Consider the following 22760-nt stretch of genomic DNA (forward strand, 5'->3'; position numbering starts at 1 on the left):
GAATGGATGTATTAGCAGCAAAGGGACAGTATCCAGTGCAGCAAATAGGTGCCACAAACACCTCTAAAAGCACTTAGGGTTTTGGTCTCACTTAATTGGACAGGAGGCTGAACCGCAGCTCAGAATTAGAGCAGCTGTCATTTATAATCAAGTTAAACTCACTCCTTTTCCTTTTGGGTGCTAATTCTAAGTGTGGCAACGCCCCTTCATCCTGAAATACCCATGGCAGCACTTGCAAAGCTACCTTGGCTTAGAGATATTTTACAGTGCTATTAATATGACCTCCTTCACAGGTAAGGCAATTTACTTGGATGAAGCTCTGCCCTTTCATGGTTATAGTGTTTCAAAGGGCATTTAATGCTGCCTTGGGTACTTCTAGCTATATATTTTGTACAATACAATGAGGAACAGCTTAGAATAACATTCACAGTGTTTCCATCCAGCAGTCAAAGAGTATTGGATGGAAATAATACTTATTGATGGTAGATTTTTATACAGTAATTTAAATTTCATTTAGTTCTAATTCACCAGAAAACTAGTACTTTAGGCAGTAAATCTGACCTCAAGATACATTCATATTTAATATGTGCAATAACTTGGGAAATGTGATATTTTGTTTGAAAATCAATATGACTGTAAAATCCTTGTGACTTTTTGTCACATTTTGTTTTCTTTTAAAGATCCCTCCATATAACATACAGCTGCATTTATGATCAAAGATGAGCACTTAAGAAAAGGGAAAAAAAATATATTCTCCAAAGAAGCAAATTCCTCTCTGAAAGGAAAAATTCCTCTGCTTTTGATGAGTCCTTTTTATAACAACTCATTATTGTTTTTTAATTAATTTGAAGTTGCCTCATATCTTAGATGAGCAACTTGTTTAAAATATGATAGAAATACATATATGGGTAAGATACTTACTGAGCTATCTTAGCCACTAGGACTGCTGCATGTAAACACCCCCAAGCTCCAGCCTGAGAAAGAAATTTCTGACTCATATCAGTTGATCTTCCAACAGCAAAGCAGTCTGTAGCATCTTTTGGAAAAATTGTCTCTTGCCAGGTGTTAATAGCATCAGCAATGTTGAGTGTTTCATCAAGGGCTTGACACCAATATTTAAAAGCAGCTCTGTAACATAAAAATACCATCATAATCCTGACATTTTCCAAAGGGGAAGATAAGACCTGCTTCCCTGAGATTTAACTAATTCTAATTGGGTCAAAATTGAAATAGAGTTTCTACCAAAAAAAAAAAAAAAAAAAAAAAAAAAAAAAAAAAAAAAAAAAAAAAAAAAAAAAAAAATCCTGGTCAAGAGATTTATTGGGACTCAAATCATCAAGCCCTAGACATCTTAAAAACACAAAAATGCGTCATTAATATGCTTAATGGCAATTAGGTAGCTAAGAAAAATAATCAATGTCTAAGAAAAAGCCTTATCAAAATATAGCTAATAGTAAGTTAGATGAAAGAAGTTATATGGACAAGGGGACAGCACAAGAACTTAGAATACAGTTGAGGGGTATAAATTAAAAAAAATGAAACTGTGCTCTTTTTTAATCCAGTAACTATATACCTTTTATTTCCAGCATAAAAGTGAAGATTTCCAAGTTCATGTAGACCCTGCACCTTGAGGTCTCTCTGGTTACGCGTTTCAAGCATTCCTGTAATTTATATTTATTTAATTTTAAAAAAAAAATGTGATATCATTAAACCGGTTACAGAACCTTGAACAAATTTAGCATGGGTAGACATGAATTCACATGCAATTCAATGCATGAATATTTTTAAAATTTATTGTATTGTATATTTTACCTTCAAATGTACCATTTCTTGTTTTAACTAACTTTGAAAGCAAAAATAAGATATATGGACCTGTCTCCCTAATCTTTTGTATTTTTATTTTTTCAGACCTCTCAAATTTCTTCCTGTTCACAAGACAAACTGGAAAGCAGGTCATTGGCCTGCTAAACAACTCTGCCTGCATACAGCACAGTAGCACTCTCACAGATTCATTTTTGGAACCCATGCTGCAAATAAAACCACTTAGAGCATCTGCTGACCTACTACACTTGATCTGTTTAGCAAAAACAGGTAGTGAGGAGCTGTGACTGTATGAGTAAAGCCATACCAGAACGTAAGATGGAAGCCAAGTAACTAGGTCACAAATTCAAATGCACAGAATCTGAAAAGTCTGTTTGCTAGGAAAAAAAAACTGTCATGGAATTAAAACGAAACTGCTGAACATTCCATCAAATTCTGAATTGGGGAATAATCAGCATAACACCACTGAAGTAATGCTTTTTCATAAAATGGGATAACTGTAGAAATTACAAACCAACTAGTGGCTTGTTTAGGATCTAATGCAGATCTCCTCAATCAAGAGGAAGAAGGTTGTATACTCCTTGAAACCAGCCTTCAGACAGTTACAGTTGTCTGTCAGAGGAAAATAACCATGGAATAAACATGTATAAACACAGGCAGAATGTTGTTATTTCTTAGCTGTAAGCAGAAATTTATGAAAAAGAAATACCTATTGTTCGTTCATAGGAAGAGATAATTACGGAAAGCTGTGACTTTGGTATTGGTCTACTCTCAACCATACTGGAGAAATTATATTTTTCTTGAGAAAGGTCACATGGTGTCGGTAGAAATATCACTTCATCTGCCACGTTAAATTTCAGCTTTCTGCTTGAAGAGATATGACTGCTGATTGCTTTTCCAACATTTTCTAGATTAGAAAAGTGATTTATATGATCAGCTTGGAAAAGTATTATACTATTTCTAGCACCCCAAATATTTCCACACCATATTAGTTAAACAAATATACAATTCCTGTGTACCCTACATCCATTTGGTTCCCTATTCTATAATTCTGTGTGTCTCCTAATTAAACTCATGGGACATAATTCATTGGTCATTGTAACCAAAAGGTATGTGCTCTGTTAGTGAAAATAAACTAGGGAAGATTTGCCAGTCAGACCTCTGACAGAGGTATGGCTGCAGACAGACAGGTGACACAGCTGCATGAAAAAAATTATCATCCAACTATTAGACACATCATAGGAAATAAGGCTTAGAACTTTGCTTACAGAACTTCGAATTTAACCTCATATTCTATATTTTTTCTAATTGTCAGTAACTAAAACTTTAGAAACTTTAGAAAAATCTGTTCCTTTCACTCTTTGCTATTTCAACTGCATATATGCTTTATTAAGGGAGAAACATTTCAATGAATCACTCACCTTGTGTGTGTGCAAGAAATAATGAAAGTAGTTTTCTGCTGTGTCTCAGTGCTCTGCTTTGGTATTTAGACTTTTCTAGAGTTTCTCTAAAACATTTCAGTGTATCATTCACATCAAGAGGCACACAAACTAGAGCTTTTGCTTGATTGTGATCTAAAAGGAATTAATAATTATGGAGAAAATATATATATAAATAAATATTTTTATTTAATCACCCTCTAAAACATATTTGAACATTTTCACAGCTTCAAAACTAAAGCATATTGAAACCTTCCCCTTTTTTTCCTGTTGCTTTAGGAATTAAAGCAAATTATTAACCACCAGGAATATTAATTCTGTCAATAACAGTGCTGATTCACACTAACTTCCGGGTATATTGCTGGATATCCAAAAATAACAACAGAAAACTGGACCAAGACCACCACCCTGCCTCACAGGCTGTAGGTCATCTGGAACCTGCTTTTCTCTGCTTTCAGACATAGTTTGAATATATTTTGAAAGATCTTAACAACATTACAATCCATCCAAAATACTATGAATAATAATTTGAAGAAAAAGCTCAGTTTATAATAATAGACACATTGTAAGAGAAGTGAAAGGCTTATGATAAGGAGGGTAAACAGAATTTAAAAAAAAAAAATCAAGTATTAAACAAAAAAAAAAATACTTTGGGAGAAAAGAGAACACACAATACTGAATTGTGCTCTGACCTGTAAAATCATTATTCGTCTCAGGATTGAAAAAGCATCCAGGAAAAACTCCTTCACGGGCAGAACGAGCAACAGGCAGCTGTAATTTGTACCCTATGTAGTTTCTGCAGCTCATCTAAAAAGCAGCATTGGTTTCATGATAACTGATTAATATTAAGAAAAATCAGTGTTTGGCTCTTACAGCTAAATATCTATATACTCAGTCATACGACAAAATAAAAAGAGGACAAATTAAGAAAGACACCAATGGCCCATAACTTGTACTCTTGTCAATAAGAAGTGAAACATTCACACCTAAATATTGGATATGTGTTTCAAAATTACAGCATTAACTTGTCTCTTATGTGGTATTTGCCATAATCGTTATCAACTCCTTGATGTTCTGCAAATATTCCACCTTTTTTGCTCCAGACGAATGCATGCTTGCACAGAACCTGTCAGCATAAGCATGCCCAAAGGACATGTTTCCCGGGAAACACAACGGAATGCTACATAAGGAAATACAAAATAGCTCTAAGCAAGTAACAACAGCTGCCTAACTCCAGTGGAGAAGCAAACTTCCAGACTTCTGTAAAGGACTAATCCACAACAGACTTTATTTTGCAAATGTAGTTACACCACTTTAGAAGCAGAAGGACGAACAGAACAAGTTCTAGGCTCTCTGAATGGCACTGATTTATGAAATGTAGCCCTAAACTCCAAATTTCTTACCTGAAACCCTTATTACTATTACCTAACACCAGTCTTTAATCTGTAAGCTGTCTTTCAAAGCTATGATTACTTTTCCACAGCTCAGTTATCAGCATTGTGAAGTGGTTTGCTATGGTGCACTTTTATAGACAAAGAACCATGTTCTGAACGGCGGACCGGAGAGTCAGCAGGAAACAGAGAATACAGAGCATCTCAGTGCCCTTGCAAGCCACGAGTGCCTTCAGAGTCCCTGCAAGCCCTGGGCACCGGTGTGCTGCCTCTAGGCAAGGCAGTGGCTCCTGAACCCCATGCTCACAACAAACCTCTTTGGTACTCCAAATCCCACTTCCCCCTCCTCTCCTTCAAGTCGTCTTTTTATGTTAGTAATAGAAACATCCTAAAAATATCCACAGTGAGACTGACTTAATCAAAACTTCTTGGAAACAAACCTTACATTAAAAAAAAAAAAAAAAAAAAAAAAAAAAAAAAAAAAAAAAGGGGAAAATTCTGATTTCTAATAGCTAATTAAATGAAAAATTCCCAAGTGGCGCTGTTAAGTAAATATATAGAGACATGGCTTTTAAAGAGAGAAATTTGCTGAGCTGCTTAGGGGTTTTTTTGGTGGTGATCAAGTTATTTAAAGTTTTTTATCAGCACTGTCAGTGCTTGGTTTAAATCAATTCTCTTAACTTTTGGAGCAGTGTTCCATTGCAGAAACAAAGCAATATCCAAATAAATGTTTTAAGGTTAAAAGAGTGGCATCAAGAAATAACATGAAATTAGATTTAGGCTTATAATATGGAATGAGTATATTGGGCATGGAAGAAATATCCTCTGGGTCACCTGCTGCTCTTGGAATCACGTCATACAAGCCTTTTCATGCACTTCAATCAATTATGTTCATTAATTTGTTAGAATTTACTATTTGGAAACACTATGAAAAAGCATATTAATCTAATCAGTGAAAGTGCTTCTCCACATTTAGTTCATATGAAGAGTCAGTGCCCCCAAAAGAAATCTGTGTTTCACCTTCTGGGCATCATCAGACAGACATTTTGTGAAAGGAGATTCATGGCTGTCTGGCCCGCTGAACTGCTGTATCCTTTCCAGCAGCTGCCTCTGAGCGTACACCAGCAGTGGACTTACTTGTTCTGTGAACCTCTCACTGGAAAAAAAACAAAGTGTAGTAATTAAGCAATACAATGGTATATTAAACTATATAATGCTAACTTTTTAGTTTTTATTAGAGTTGGCATAACTTACTGTGTAAATATGTTAAATTGTACAGCTATGTGTACCAACGCTTCCCACTTCTTCATTTGATATAACAATTCTATTGTTTTAAGAATCAGATTACATATCCATCTCAGGTCAACCACATTCACATCATCCAGGGGAGGCTGAGGATGAAGATTAGAACCACCATTCTCATCCACAATACCTCCTAAACAACTGGGAATGCAAAAGTCTCCTTCGGGATCCACAATCTACAGTGAAGAAACATTATTATACCTCTTATTTTTATGTGTTTTTAGAACAAATCCATTACAGAGATTAGAAACTACTGCGATCATCTAAATAATTTATTCCAGAGAATAACTTGGAGATACCAGAATATAATGCAAGAAAGAGAAAACTCTACCGAAATTGTGCTAATAAAGAGTTGTCTTAATACAAATAATTTTTACCTTAAGAGAACTGCTTTCTTGTAGGTCAATTATCATATCAATGATCATGTCTGATGCAAAATAAAATGGCAACCAGATAGTGTTCCAAAGAAAATCCCAGCTGATGGGAAATGCATCCGTATGGGAATGCGACTGGTTAGCAATCAACTGAAATTCTTGAGTATAGTTCCAAAGTTCTCGACAAGCATTTTGAAGCAATGTCCAGTGGCCACCACGGTGAGCAAGAACCTGTGTACACCATTCAAAATATAATTATACCTTGGAAATGCAGAAATTAAAAGCTTCATTCTTTTATTGTAAAACTTGGGCATAAGTAATCTTTCAGAATTACAGTTTATGCATCATAGAACCTTAATTTTTTACCTTTTCATAGAAGCATTAATTTATAATTGAATTTAATTGTAGGTTTTGGCATGGGAATAAGAAATAAAAATTAATTCGCACCACTTATAGGTGTGTTTTTACTCGGGTTTAGAAAGTTTTACAAGAAGAGTAGTTAGTCTGCATTTCCCTTCAATCACTGATTCTCCTGTTTCTAGTGTGACATTCACTAAGACCTGTAAAGAGAAAGGTTAAGTCTGCAAATATGTTCAGAAAAACTTAACAAATGTGAGAAAGAAGGTTACAAAGGTGGAATGAAAAATTGTTGATTTCAGCAACTACATAAATTATTGTATTTTTGATTGAAACATATATTATGATAGGTGATATGTCTGGCATTTCATACATTGTATTTGGATATTTTTCAGAAGATGACAAAACATTCCTTTAAACCAGTGAAATTTTTTTGAGTTTTCTGAAGTGTGAGGTCTTTTCACATAAAAATAGTAAGTACTGTAGCACAATGCTTAGTAATATATAGTTTAATAAGAAAACAACCACATCGTACCACTGCTCTTTTCAAATGCAAAAAGATGCTTGTAAAATGCTTCAGTAAAAGGGTATTCAATTGAAACTTGTCCTGTTCTCCATGGGTCTTCGTTATACGACTTCGAGAAGTTTGACTCTGTTTATTTCTGTTCTTAGGAGATTTATTTGTAACTGAAAACAAAAAGTTTGCTCATTAAAATTGAGTTGAATTTCTCAAAGAAAAGGAAAAAAAGTCAGCTAGGATTTTCCTGCAGGAGAGCAATACTTAAATGTTAGGAAATGTTAGGGTTAAGGCCAATGTTAAGGTTATCATGCTTTTAAGGTTATGATATTTAAAATATAAGATGCTTTTACTTAGGAATTGGGAGAAGCAGGGATGAAAACAAGTTTGAGCAAAATAATAATGGGAACCAAACAGTCTTCAGCCTTAAAGACAAAACACAATCCTAAGATAAGTTCTAGGAAGAAATCACTATGGCAAGAATCTCTTTGCAAGAATCTTTCCTAAACAGAAACCTCTGAAAGGAGATGTTTAGGAAGAAAGGAGGATTTCTGTGGTATGTGTAGATTTCCTTCATTATCTTATTCACAACCAAATATCCCCCAAGGAGAAAGGCAAAGGTTCGTGGTTGTGAGATATGCTAATATCTGAACTATAGGTTTCAGGCAGAAGCTAATTCCAAGCTACATAGTATTTGAACTCTACGGCAAACTACACATTTTATGTAATTCTTTTCATCAGAATTGTTGCAAAGGCTAAGAGATAGCAAGCAGGACTTTTATCAGGTTTCAGCCAGTTTCAGTGGTTCTCAGTGACTGGTAAGCATCAAGGCAAAGGTGTTTATGTAAAAGTAGGCTGTTGCAAAGAGAACCAGTGAATTCGAGTGCTAGTTTTTGTCACTCCTCCTTGGAAAGGCAGAGAGGACAGTTGATTTTACCTAAGGAAGTCCTGCATGGAAAGACAGAAGAATTTTGATCTTTACTGCTGTGGCAAGAATGTGTCCCTGAAGAGCTATTGAAAAGACCAGGCCTGTGATTACTTCTGGTGCCTATGCAGACTTTGTGTTTACTTGCACACTGCCCTAATATCTGAGGAAATCAAAGTCCTGCATTTTACAATTACCCACAGACAGGAGCCTTTTGGCTCCTGTTGAAACCTTGTAAGACTAAAAATAGCCAGAATAACAGAAGTCAGATGTGAAAGACAGAGAAATTAAATAAAGTGGTAGAAAATAAACTGGTTCTGAGGTAGCTTCTGACACAGGGAAACAGTGGGGAGAAAGTTAATTAACTTTAATAAACTTAATTAAAGTTAATTAAGTTAATTAAAGAAATTAATTTCCTTTAATTTTAAGGAAAATTAAATTCTAATAAACTTCAGCGTATAACTTTAAAAACTACTTACAAAATGATCCAGGAAAATTTTGAAATGTAAAGGAAACTGCCAACCAATTACAAACCTCAGAAACTGAAAGAAATTATCGATGCATTCAGAATAATTTGGCATATCATCAAATTAATATGTGTAGGTAGTGTGGTATCTGCAAACATAAAGCTAGCCTCAATAAAGTTTTTAAAACTTACAAACTTGTAAATAAAGTATAGGATAAAGAATAACTAATTGATAAAATGTAACATGTTTATTAATAGATTAAGCAACGCTCAGAATTATTAGATATGTCACTTACTATGACTTCTGTTATACTAGGTATGCCAAAAAAATATAGAAGACAATTGAAACCTAGAAATCTGCTATTAACTTGGCATGACTGATTGTTTTTCCAAAGATGATGTGAACAACTAATGAAGGAGGTCAAGACAGAGAGAAATCAAGAGAAACAGAAAGTTAAGCTGAAACTGATTTTCAGTTGTGCACCAATTAAAATTCTTACAGGTTTGGGTTTCAGTCACTTCTGACTTTTCAAGGAGAGGAGGAGTTGGTTTTCCTGTATTATCCTCTACAACTTCTCTCGCCAGTACGGTGCCAGAATTGTTTAATGAGAATATCTCAGGATCCAAAATATTGTAACTGCAGTATGGGAGAAAGAGAAGAAAACACAAAATACCTCACGTACAATATAAAAAAGAATTTTGATATACATATACAAAATTCAGTTTCTCAGAGGTGATTACTTTCCAGCAGCTTTAGGAATAAGAAAAAATGAACGACAGCCAAATGTTATAAGGAACCAAAAAATAGTATAGTATATTTCAAAGCTTTCATCTCACCAATGAAGTTGGTGCCTGATGACTACAGGACAGAAAACAAAACTTTTTACATAGTGACAAGTAATTTGTATTTGCAAGCTGAACAGTTCATATGAATATATTGTAATTCAGATCTGTCTGCATTAAGAGCAATAACACAATAATCTACATTAATAGCAATCACTGATAGTGCTGTAAGATGTACCTGTCCAGCAGCTGTGAACCACTAATTTCAATATTATATTGCTCTTCCAGGTTCTTTTTAAATAAATGGTAGTGTGCAACTGCCAGATAGATATTCATCTGAGACTTCCAGGGCATCTCTTCAAGACACATTTGACAAAACTGACTTCGGGTTACATATTTACTCAGCAGCATCACTAAGGTTTGATGAGCTAATTTCTTCAACTTATTCTTGCCTTTCCTAAACCAAAACATACGAAGTAGCACAAAATTAAACTGGTTTTTTGAAGCTCTAGAAAAGAAAGTCCTGGTAAAGATACACAGAAGTATCCCATTGCATATCCCCAGATTTATATGCATGAGCACATAAGCGTATGACATACTTCTAACTAAAATACTTTTGCTTTAGTCAAGAAAAGCAACTGTGCTTTCTCTTTTTAAGTGCACTTAACATACAATAAAGCCTTTTTTATATTTTACCAACTTCTATAAGATATTTGTCTTCGTACTTTAAAAAGTTTAGCTCAGTTTGAAGTTATTTGTACCTGATTTGTACAAACAGATAATTATAGCAAATACAACTTCAAAGTCAATTCAAGAGGGTCTTCTATTACAGTATTACACTATAAATCTAGGTTTGGGGGGTTTTTTTTAACTACTTTGGTAGTTAAGTACCTCCAATATGAAGAGGACATGGTATTTCAAATCTGGACACCTGTCTTTAATTTCCAGCCAAAGTTTTTTAAAGTTTCCCTGACAGATGAAAAAATTCTGTACTACTTCACAAACATACAGTGTTATATTCAAACCAAATCTCTTTTTTTCTTTTTTTTAAATTAACTGTAAACTGATCCCTTTATTAATCTAAATTATTTTTCTGCCTGTTTTCCACCTTTAAAATGTGGGTAGAATAGTATACCACATATAATTTTGATTATATTATATAGCATTATTATTATCTAAGACACAAAAGAGTAGTTGAAAAAAAACCAGAATTTGACATCCCCTCTTCTGCTGAAAGCCATGACAATAATTTTAACTAAGACAGGGTTTCCTCAGTCAAGGAGGAATAATAACATTTTTGGATGGTTTAGGTGAATATTTAGAAGATTATACGGAAACTTTTTTAGGTTATTTAAAACACTTCCAGAATCAGTTACATGATTGTTTATATGCAAATATTTATAGTTTCCCATTTGCTAATTGCTGAAAGCATAAGTGACCAAAGGACCAAGTTAGGAATACTACACGTTCTTTTAGGTTAGAAAGTAATGTTATTGGCAAGTTAACCACATATAAAGAAATATCTGCCAAAAGAAGAGGTGAACTCATATCTATATTTTTTTTAATCAAAAAACCATTTTTCTGTAAGCTACAGAACATATAGTCTAAAAAGACTAGCATAAGGACCACAAAAATCATTCTGAAACTACATGAACAACAGGAAATAATAAATGTTTCTTATTAGCTTTGTAACAGGTAAATTCCCCAACATAGTGTGAAAAGCATTATAATACACAGATTAACAGAGCTTTTCCACCTTCATGAACCAACATGCTCAAGCTAACACAACTGAAACACAATCTTTGATTATTAATACAAAGACTTGAAATCTTTAACAGCTATTTTCTTAAACAGAAACACAACAGATTTTGTTTCCTTGAGTGGAAACCAATTGTATACTAAACTAAATCAGAAAAATGAGAGGACTGTGAAGAAATTAGTCTCTTTGATTTAAAACAAAAAATAAAATACACATTTAATTGTAAACTAAATTTCAGTCAAAATATTTTTTTCTCTATACAAGCCTGACAACTGTGTTCATTTACTTTTGTGTTTCTGGAGAATTCATTGCATCTGGATTTTTCATTAAATATTCTCTAAGAGGTCCTTTCTTAGGCATGGCTTTTTTGGTTGGTTTCTTCGAAGGTGATGCCTTTGGTTTCTTTGAAGATGAGGTATCCTTTCCCTTTGAAAAAAAAAAAATCTTGCATCAAAATCTTAAATATACTTCAAAAAATTACTTATACCTACATTATCAATTACTCAACGTATAGAGCAGTTTGGCTTACACAGGAACAGAACATTACAAAAAATAAATCCTGGAAATGGTTGTCAAAATAGGGCTGTAAAAGAAATACTTAAGAATTCCAGAAAACTTCACACTTTTTTCTGGAAAGTGCATGTCAAATGCCTGACACAAATAAGCCAGCCAGGTCTCTAAACATTTTTTCATATACTAGTGTTTTCATCACCACAATAATGATAGTTCTTTTCCTAATATTATAAACAGTAAAACTTTGCAATGCAAAAACTGAGACAGAAAAACCCTTTTCCTAATCTATCTCAGATGCTAGCAGCATTACATTACTAGAGGATTATGAGGCAGAAAACTCTTCCTCCAAAATAATACAAACCCATTAAGATTACTTGTATCTTCTAGTAACATTAAAAATTTATTTTAAATTAATTCTGAACAAAAGGCATTTATTGTGCAATTGGAATATCTGCACGAGGAGTTAACTATGAACAATTACTCACAAAAAAGCGTAAGTACATATTGTACAACAAGGCCTGAGCTGATGTCCTTTTCTGAAGGTGATGGAACCCACAACATTTCCTATTTACCACCACGTTATTTTAAAGGGAATAAGGAAAGACAAGTTTCCTCTGATATTGGGATGCCTTATTCTGACTCATCTCAAATTCTCACAATTGTTGGTCTTTCAGATGAATCACATGCCAAGTTTTCTTCCTGGTTTTAGGAGTGCAAAGGTCTGCTGAGGACTAGAGTTTGCATCCCAAATTTCAGCAACTATGGATGTCCCTAGACAAGGTTTTTATGAGACAATTTTTAAACATTTATTTTGTTCCTATGGTATTGCTACCCAGGAAAAACACACAACTCCTTAAAAATAAAACTCACTTTCTGACCTCCTGCAGCATGTGTGCTTTCACCCAGATTGAGAGATCTTACTTGTGTTGAAATTCCATCAGTACCAAGGAAGTTCTCATTCCTCCTGATTAAAAAAAAAAAAAATTAAATCATCATCATTATCATTATCATGTTAAACTCCTTTCATAGTAAAAGGTTATCTCTGGAAACACAGATAACTTCATTTCCTGCAATTCCTATTCCATTTGCAGTTTTAAATTCAAAAGATTTTCTTTTCTTCATCCTCTTCAGAAAATAGGAAGTGTTAATTTTCAAGGTTTATTATAGAAATCTGAATTTGTGAGTAACAACTCTATCACCTTCCTAATGCCTATTAAAACAAAACAGTTTTCTTCATTACCCAAATTATACTACAGAATTATGCAAAGAATTTCTTCACATCCTATTGTTTTGGTCTCTTGTAACCACAATTCCTGTTCCCTAAAATATATATCTCATTTTCACTGATTGTTTTCCTTTCATATTTTAGAAATACTGATGTGCTTTTCTAAAAACGAGAACTTTTCAGGTAATTTGAAATTGTCTCCATTTATCTTTTCCCCATAGAATTTTTTTTGACACTACAGTAGGTCCTGATCAGCTTGCTTTTGATTTAACCCATCACATCTTCCCAAGCTATGCCTCCACCCCATAATAATATGGGAAATCATCACAATATTACATCTCCATGCATAGTCAGGTCAAGATACAGTATTTTCTGCAGCTGTGTAATCCTCTGTGTTCATGGAACTTCTGCAGACTAGGAGTCATGGCTATTACTCCTGATGGGTCTTCTGAATGTAAAACTTACCATTTCTTTTGTAACTGTGACTCTCATGACCCTAAGCAGTAGTATTTCACTACTACTGTAACAGAGATCTACCTTTTCAAGTAAACTTCCACACTGTCTGCCCACTCCAGAACACATTGAAACTTCTCTTCGTTCAGGACTTTGTGCAAAAGTTGAACAAAAAACTCAAGGAAACGTGTTTGCCCTCTGAATTTAAGCACTGCAATAAAGTAACAAATAACACAGGTGTTTATGCTGTAACAGGATTCTGAATTCAGCCAGAATGATAGTTATGTATGTCTCAAAGCCGTTATTTATGTCATGTTGTAAACTCATAGTGACACCAAAATCAGGGATACAGAATGGCAGTTGCTAAATGCATCTTGTGATTGGGCATCCAGAATCACAACCTCAGTCTATTTACATTCCTAGAATTACAAACATTATAGAGACAGAGATTTCTGTGAATTCTTACTCCAGTAAAATAATGCAGAAATAGGGTATCTCAATTTTAAAAGAACATTCCATACAAAGAGAATCTTTGAAAACTTGGTACAATTTTTTCTTAATTTCCTTGCTTCTAAGGTTATTAGAAAACAAACCTTATTCGATTTAAAATATTAAAATCTTATATTCTTAGCATCAACACCCCAAATAATTGGCTGTGTTCACTTCTCACTTTATAAACACTCTCGTGTTTATATTGAGAACTTTTTATAAGCTATGTTCCACTTGATCATGTATATTTGAGAACCAAATGAAGACAACATTCCCAAGAGCTTATTGCAAGCAAGAATAAGATTGTTTTTTTGACAAATTCCTGAAGTAAAGGAGCCTTTACAATTAATATAAACACCAACTATCCCTACCTTCTTGATAAGCATGCTCTGATGTCCAACATGAAATTACAGGGTAGAGGACCAAAGGACATTCCTTTCCTGTAAGTTGTGTTCCAAGACCTGCATCAATAACCAAATTGTGAAAAAAAAATTGTGAAAAGCAGTGAGAATATGCAACAAAAACTCCACCTATAACTGACAACTAAAAAAATCCTTCTGTTGTAGTGCACTAAATAGTTCATTTTTGTGTGCAAATAAAATAAACTACCCAGTGCAACATAATAACAAAAATGAACTGAATAACATCCTTCTCTAGCACAAAATTTGCTTTTAAAACTTTCACTGTCATCCAGAGAGAAATTCAAATGCTTGTTCTTTTTAAGTAGCTGCACAACTTAAATAAGAGCTTACAGATGTGACTGATGAACTTAGAGCTACTAGACTAATACAGAGGTTGTCTGGAGCTCATCAGAGGTCTAACAAAGAGCCACAAAACTCATACGTGAAGACTGTGCAGAAAGGACGTCAAAAATGTATTTAAGGCTATACAGCAAGAACTCATCACACCATACTGGTATTGACTTGTCTTGGTTTGAAAGACAGATATCTGCTAGGGAGGGGCAGGGCCTCTCTAGGAAGAGGGGTATTCCAACCCCCTCCCCCCAAGTTACTGTAATTTAGAAAATTAAAGGAGTTTTTTCAGTCAGAGCTATGGGGAAAGGAATAACAGTTCTTTACTAGTAAATATAACAAGACAAACAAACAACAACTACAGCAATAAGAATAAACAGAACTAAGAACCTCGAGGGGCTTTGTTTCACAAGCCCAGGGCAGTCTGATCTCTTGGGCCCCTCCCCAAGAGCACCAAGCTGGAACGGTGGGACACTCCGGGGCTGATGGATGGAACGACAGGTTGTCCCCAGCAGGCAGGGGGATGTCCCGGCAAAGTGAACAGTGCTGAAGAAGCCGCGATGGCTGGGCAGAGCTGGCCCAGCTCCAGCAGGGCAGGCAAAGGGGGCTCTGGATTCCTGGGCACCCCAGCAGATGATAGATGATGGTAGAATTCCCAAGATCGGACTTTCTGTCGACAGTGGACTCCTCCCGTAGCAAGCAACAGCCTGACCATCCTCCCCAGAAAATGCCAAGAGCTGGAAAAGCACGCTCAGCTCCCGCAGCACTGTCCTTTTCCCTCCCCCAGACTTAAGCGATCTTCCCTCACCCTCGGCCACTTCTTTTGTGTGGCGCAAGCACCCTTTAAGCATCAGTATTTAATCTCTTAGCAACTTATTGGAGGAAAAAATTCTATAGGAAAAAAAAAACCAAAACCAAACCTAACCCCCAACATGATGAATGCTTACATTCATGCTCTGCATATGGATAACATAAATAGGTAGACCATTCTTTTTTCTTAAGCTAAATATTTACATAAATATATGTATAGAAATTAATTTATATTTTATAAATAATATCTTTTATATAGAATACATAGACGTAAATTGTATACAGAATATATAGGACAATAACTTGGATTCAAGCTTCTGACAGTTAAACACAACTGCATTACCAGCTGATGAGCACCAAAACAATGTTACATGTACTACTTGTTATTTTTCCTTAATAAAGAAACACAATCTACAAGTTTTGTACTTAGACAAGTCCTGTGGTTGAAAAACATCAATGCAGCAAATCTCTGAAAAAAGCAAGATTAAAAATGCACTTTGGAACCAGCTTTAATTGTGGATCAATAGCTACAAACTCCAGTGAGAGCAGTCAGTTTAGGTCTGTCGAATGGAAATGCCCAATTAATTGGGACATCCAGCAGGAAAAGCAGACTTTTTAAAATTTTCTTTTTAGGGTGCCCTTTCTTAGTACTCCCCCTCATTTGACAAGTTCAAGAATATGTTGCTCCAAATAAGCATTTTCACAAATAAAAATATGTCCCAAAAAATTTAATGGTAAAGGTTTGAAATTTCAGAGTTTAAATTGCACTGTGTGTGAAATATTTTGGGGTTTGCCTCTTTTGAAAGAGGCAGATTCAGCACTTTTCCATTTTTCTTGCAGACTATCATCAATGGAATGCTGTGTTGATCCAATTATAAGGATTTCCTATGACAAAGCCTTTTCTAAAACATTTTTCACAGCATGCCCTACAGGTGTGTACATTGCCCTAAACAATTCATACAGATTCGTAAGGACAGCTGTAAGCTCTGCATGGCCACACCAAAACGCTTCTTCTCAATTTGTATCCTGAAACTATTGACAAATAGGCTATTTCAACAACAGAGCAGACCTTAGTGATCATTTATTTGCCAGCTACTGAAAATGTGATTTTTTTCTAACTGATCAATCCATTAATTTAACTTTGTATTAAGCAACCAGCATGATTCTCAATTAACTTACAGAATTCTTTCCTTATGTGACTTGTTCTGCCGGAATGTAGGCATCAATGTGAGCAAAAATGAAGGAGTATTGCATGATGAATGAAATTTTTTCATCATCCCTTATCCTGTTTTCCACAAGAATGCTTTCTCTTCTGAACAAATGCATATACAGAGATGATGGATGATAACTAGAACATGGCAGCAAAGGCCAGTTACATACTGGGCTATACTAGAAACAGCACGGCCAGCAGGTCAGGGGACATGACTACTCCCGCCTATTCAGCACTTGTGAGAGCACATCCAGGTTACTGTGCCTGGGTTTGGGCACTGCAGTACAAGACACTGACACAGAGAAGTCAAGTGAAGGACAGCCAAGATGATAAGGAGCTATAGTGCATGACAAAGCAAGAAGAGGCCAAGGGAACTGAGATTATTCAGTCTTAGGAAAAGAAGGCTAAGAGGAATCTACACTTACCTATAGGAGGAATACAGAATGTGGGGACAGACTGTCCTCACTGATAGCATAACAGGTAATTGAAACAAGCTGGCTATCAGAAAATTCCAAACACATATAAAGAAAACCTCTCTAACTATAATAAGAGCAGTTAACTATTGGAACAGGTTGCCCATTAAGGTTGCAAAATCTCTTTCTTCAGAAAGATTCAAAACTTGATTGAACAAGCCTCAGAGCAACCTGATCCAATTGTATCTATTTTGAGAAGGGGTTGGAATAAATACCTTCCAGAAATGCCTTCCAACCTACACTGTTCTACAATTCCATCCAGGTTCCAAAGAGTACACGATGCCATGTAAATATTATGGGAAAAATCAGTAGTGTCTCTGAGTTTAACCAAATTTTCTTTATAATTCTTACTTGTTCTTTAGCAGGATTATTAGCCAGAAAATTCTTGTGCTTGATCCAGACTCAGATATTTTAAAATTTGTATATTCATTCCTGAGTTAAAAGGTAGTTAAATACTATGTATGCAACTCCCTCACAAAAAGGACAATTTCTGTTAACTTTCTTCAGGGAGACTTTTCTCCACTAAAATTTCATGCAGTGGTCATTACTACTAGCATTGGCAAGGTATTGAGACAGGCTATAAACAGACAGTGGTCTTTGACACTGTATTTTCTGATTTAAGAAGATAAAGCAAGCCTAAATAACATGAAATCCATTTTAAACAGGTTGGGAGAACATAAATATTTGCAGATTTGTTCACAAATGAATATTCCTTTGAAAGAAGAAATAAGTGTTCCAGTGGAAATGACACACATCACTACCAGGTGATCATTACCAAGATTATTATGGCTCTGGCTGATTCATCTTGGAAGATATAAGAAATAAAAGTACTTCTTCAGTAAATGCTTTTTTTACAAACAAACTACAGCAAACTCCATAGACAAAGGTAAGAAATATTTCCACAGTATACCCACCTGGTTCTGTCAGCTTGAGGAGACTTGACTCAAGAGTACTCAGATTTTCTGCTGCTTTTGCCATTGCAGCTAAATGGCATGCCCTTGAAGAACGGTTCTGAAATATTGAATACTTTGTTATGAAAGCTTAGCTTTAACTTAACTATCACTAGCTTGTCAATAGTGGAATTTAGCTGAGACCCCAAGTCTTCTGAATCTATACCTTATAATTTCATCAATATTGTATTATTTTTATTTTCTGATGAAATAAAATAATGTTCATGATTTTTTTAGCATAGCATATTTTGTCAAGGATGGGGATTCCCCATCTCTGGAGGTGTTCAAAACCAGTCTGGATGGGGCACTGAGCAACCCGATCTAGTGGAAGGTGTCCTTGCCCAAGGCTGGGGGGTGGAGCTAGATGATCTTCAAGCTCCCTTCCAATCCAAACCTTTCTATGATTCTAGAACAAAAAAATTAATAAATCTAGTCTTCGAATTAATAGAATACAGAATTTAGAGAAAAGAAAAAGTAAAAACCAGAGAAACTACTTTTACCTCTTTGCCAGTGTATGTTTCTTTAGTTTTTACATCTCCTGACAGGCCAGGTAAAGCTGCTGGTGAAATCAACAAATTTTTCCCATAGTTAATGATAATTACTGCAAGTTCATACTCTTTCCATGAATGTAGTACCTAAAAAAAAAAAAAAAAAAAAAAAAAAAAAAAAAAAAAAAATCTGTTATACATTTTTTAGTTTACATAATATGTAGTATTTCATTACTGTCTACTTATTATTGTCGAAATGCACAAATATTATAAATCAATTACTCAATATACAAGTTTCCTTTATTAAAAAACCCAGGACTGTAGATATGTAAAATAACTGGAATTGCAGATATGTAATCTATGCATTCTACTTCTGCTTAGCCTATCCCTCAGAGAATAGAAAGATTTACCCAGAAGTATCTATTGCTGTGATTGACACTCTCCCTGTTCTCAGGCAGCACTGCTATCAAAGAACATAAAGGGTAACTAAATGATCCTCATTTACCTCTCTGGTATCAAGTACACATTTTAAAATACCAATTGTGTTAGTGAAAGGACTGTTGAAATTTATTTTTAAATTGTGAAAATTATAAATTTACAGTGCAGCAAATGTTTTCAGACGGCTTTTTCTTCTTTAGACAGAGCTCTAAAGGCCCAAGTGCTTCTACAATGTGGAAGCAAACTTCACATTAGGATCTTTGCCTTTGTGATGCTAAGTGTATGAGTTACTTTGGGATAAACACAGTACATGACCTGACTGTAAATCAAAAGAGAAACATATACCATGCTTTAATGAGAAGCATTTGCAATTCACTCATTCTCTTTGCTATTCTGTATGCTATCCTGTTGAACTGCTATCTCTAAGGAAAAAAAAATCAGCAATATAAGTGGTAGTCATTTAGTTGAGGAATCCAACAATAAACAAACACTTAATCAAGGCTTCAAGGGTTCCAATAAGCTTTATTGGCGCTGACAGCATTCACCTGGAGCCTATGCCTCTGGGGCCAGGAGCTCCCTCTCAGCTCAAGTCTCAGCCTACAGTCCCTGCTGGCTCCTATTTGGCAGGAATTTTGGTCTGCAGCTTGGTCCAAGTCATGCCTGGGTATGTCTAGGTGGCAATGGATCCACTAGACTGGGCACCTGGCCCACAGACCAACATCTGAGCTTGACCTCAGACTATTCCCATCATGATAGACCAGCCTGCTGGGCTCTGTCTGCCCCTAGCCACCTCACCAGGCCTTATCCTGACCTGTGGACTGACTTCCCAGCTTCAAATCTCACCTGCCTCATCACAACAAATTTATTTGATAATCTGGATGTCTGGCTGAACTTCAATACCAGGTGTGGCTCTGCCAGCCATGGCATTGCCCTTGCCTCCTGGCCTCACAGCCATGCTGGCCTTTTTAGGTTTATTCATACTGATCTGGTTTGGTGAGATGAGCACAGAGATTCAGCTCCTATAAAGACCAAGCTAAGGATTCATCAGCACAGGGGAATCCCTCAAATCATTTAGCCACAGCTCAGCTTCAGTATGAGCTCTTAGTTGAGGTATACCCAAAAGTAGAGGAAAGCTGACTTTTTCAGCATCACACATTTATGACAGCAAGTAATTAACTGCAGCATGTCTCTATACATGAGGGAAAAAATCCAGTACCGTGTTTCTCCTTATCTCACTAAATATATTGAGTAACTGAATCATAAATGTCATCTACCGATATATATTATGGTTGAAAGTCAAGGTGTTTTTATTTCTGCCAGCATGCAAGACTAAACAGTATAAAGTCTCTTGCATGCAATTAGCAACTAAAACAGATATGTTAATCTGATTAAAACTACAAATATGGCTGATTTGCAATAAATAAACTTTTAAACTTACATATTACATGTACATATTATTGAAAATAGTACTACCTTAAATGTGAAAATATACATGATGATATAAAACGTAGGTGATGACACAGAGTCATAGTTACAGAACGTTTTCTGAATAAATAGTAAAAAGTCAAAATGCCATTGTTATAAAAATGCACTGATTAAAAGATACTGATAAATACTTGTATGCCTTTACTATTTAAGATTGCTCGTTCTCTAAGACGCTATTCTGAAGGCCAGCTTACTAAATCTTTTTTTCTCAAATGACAAGAGCTATATCTCAAATTAAGCTGTAAGCACAAAAATGCACACCATACCTTTGCTATATGATATGAAGTACAAGCTATCATATGCTGAATACTCTCATAACATCCTTCCTGTCTCCCTTGCAAAGTAGCACTTGGAATTTCTTGGAGAACAGCCAAGCATTTAATGAGGATCTGTAAATACAAAGGTTAAAACAAAGACGGGAGTCTGGAGCATACATACTTGTAGCTTGTACCATTGTATTTCAAGGTGAACTTTAAAAATACTTTGAAATCTAATGAATAGGATAAAACATCAGCTGTACAAATAATATGTATGCCCATAATAAAATTTGCATTTAATTGAACAGTGTCAAGATTTCAACCACAGCCCTTTGGAATAAATTACATGTTCACCTAAAATCACAGATATTAATATATAGATACATGATGGATATTTTTGCTGATTTAACAAACATGGAATCCAAGAATGTTTAATTCAGTGAGATTACATAATCCTACTGGAGGACTGTTTAAAAATATATTGACATGGTAAGACTTTCAAATGAAAAAAATACATATTTCTAGTATGGTGTAGAAACAAAAGACTTCTTTCCCCAATTTTGTCCATTAGAAATTAAAAGAACATTAAATTAATTAATGTAGCTAAATTATTTTTCACTTTAATTAAAAAAATCTGAAACAGAAGCCATTTCCAGTGGCTAGCTGTACCCTTAGCAGGACACCATAGCCAATAACATCTTAAGCAAGAAGCTATCCCTGTATTCAAATAGATTTTATTTTTTTTTTCCCCCCCCCATAAGCACTCCTGAAAACTTCTCAGGGCCCTAAGCACCCCAGTAGTCCTTCCCTGAGCATCCTCATTGAGACCTCCCCTCACACCCTCCGCCCCGGAGCCCGAGAGCGCCGATCAAGCTCAGGCACAAGCCCTCAGTCCCTGCTTGGGCTGTGGTACTGCTGCGCTGGTCTTCAGTTCTCCCTCCTGGATGGACCTTGCACCTGTATTGCAGCCTTGTCTCCAGCCTCTGGCTTCAATTCCTGTATCTCCTGACTTTTTCTCCTGGATGGACTCTGGGCCAGCCCAATAACCTCAGTTCTCTACACTGTCAGCGGATCCTCTTACCAACACCCTGCTCTGTCTGCCATATTCAGATGCTGCCGGTCTGTGCCACACCTGCAGCGCAGTCACTGCACCCCTTCTCACAGAGCAAATATACTCTTCTTGCTGCTACCTAAAAAGGCTACCTAATTACAGGAAAAAGATTTGCGTGTTTCTACTGTATGCTTGCTGAATCTAAAAACCACATCTGCTGCTTCATAAATGGCAGGGGAGGATTCAGGTACGCAGTTTTTGAAGAGAAGGTGCTTGCTTCTGGAAAGGAGCTCATGCTTGAAAACTAAAGACTGCATTATCAAAACACTGGATAGCTTCCTTTTCTTTAAGAAGAAATCAAAACCGTATATGAAGCAAACATTCAAAATTAAAAAAAAAAAAAAAACCAACAGCAAAAACAAACAACCCCCCCCAAAAAAAAACAGCAAAAAAACCCCACAGACAAATGCTGCTTTTCACTTCTCAAAATTGCCATCTGCAGATAACATTCAAGTAGAAATTACGTTGTAGATTCTGCTACAGTTTAAACATCAACAATCACCCTGAAGAAACAATCAATACTCTGCAGTTACTTCACCATATCTGAGAGCAGAATGTGTGCAGCTTACACCAAATTTATATGCATTGGGGACATATAAAACTCTAAAAGGCTTTTCTTTCATCAGCTATTAAGAAGGCAAAGCCTAGATATTTAGCTCTCCAACTATTACAAGTTTAATTCGAATCACTGTAACTGCAGGACGTGACAGCTGCTTTGTCTTAAAATGCTCTCACCTGAACTACTGGCACTAAAAAAATCTTGTGATAAATAAGGGGGACAAGGAGGCCATAACATTGTACAACAGACTGCAGGGTGTAACTTGCATCGTTTAACCAGTTGCTAAGTTCAATTGCCACAGTCATTCTTTCACATTCTGCTAATCTAGCAACCTGTAAAAGAAAAACACATTTTGATTTAAATATGTATTCTGTTGTTTAAATCATTTAAAAGTGGAAGAAGACAGATGTTAT

General features: G+C 35.5%; 1 protein-coding gene across 1 annotated transcript in view; it reads right to left on the bottom strand.

The window, feature by feature from the left end:
* Positions 1 to 22760, bottom strand: part of CFAP54 (cilia and flagella associated protein 54) — a 129960-nt gene that overhangs the window by 41055 nt on the left and 66145 nt on the right. Inside the window, 19 exon segments of the mRNA XM_040062749.1 lie at positions 922 to 1128; positions 1574 to 1661; positions 2531 to 2728; positions 3243 to 3395; positions 3953 to 4067; positions 5672 to 5807; positions 5906 to 6129; positions 6331 to 6558; positions 7220 to 7371; positions 9093 to 9229; positions 9614 to 9832; positions 11421 to 11560; positions 12518 to 12611; positions 13410 to 13536; positions 14186 to 14275; positions 17974 to 18070; positions 18510 to 18644; positions 20687 to 20809; positions 22524 to 22679. Coding sequence (XP_039918683.1) covers positions 922 to 1128; positions 1574 to 1661; positions 2531 to 2728; positions 3243 to 3395; positions 3953 to 4067; positions 5672 to 5807; positions 5906 to 6129; positions 6331 to 6558; positions 7220 to 7371; positions 9093 to 9229; positions 9614 to 9832; positions 11421 to 11560; positions 12518 to 12611; positions 13410 to 13536; positions 14186 to 14275; positions 17974 to 18070; positions 18510 to 18644; positions 20687 to 20809; positions 22524 to 22679 — 2819 coding nt within the window.

This window comes from Hirundo rustica, chromosome 4 (genome assembly GCF_015227805.2).
Source record: "Hirundo rustica isolate bHirRus1 chromosome 4, bHirRus1.pri.v3, whole genome shotgun sequence".
In the NCBI taxonomy this organism is placed as follows: domain Eukaryota; kingdom Metazoa; phylum Chordata; class Aves; order Passeriformes; family Hirundinidae; genus Hirundo; species Hirundo rustica.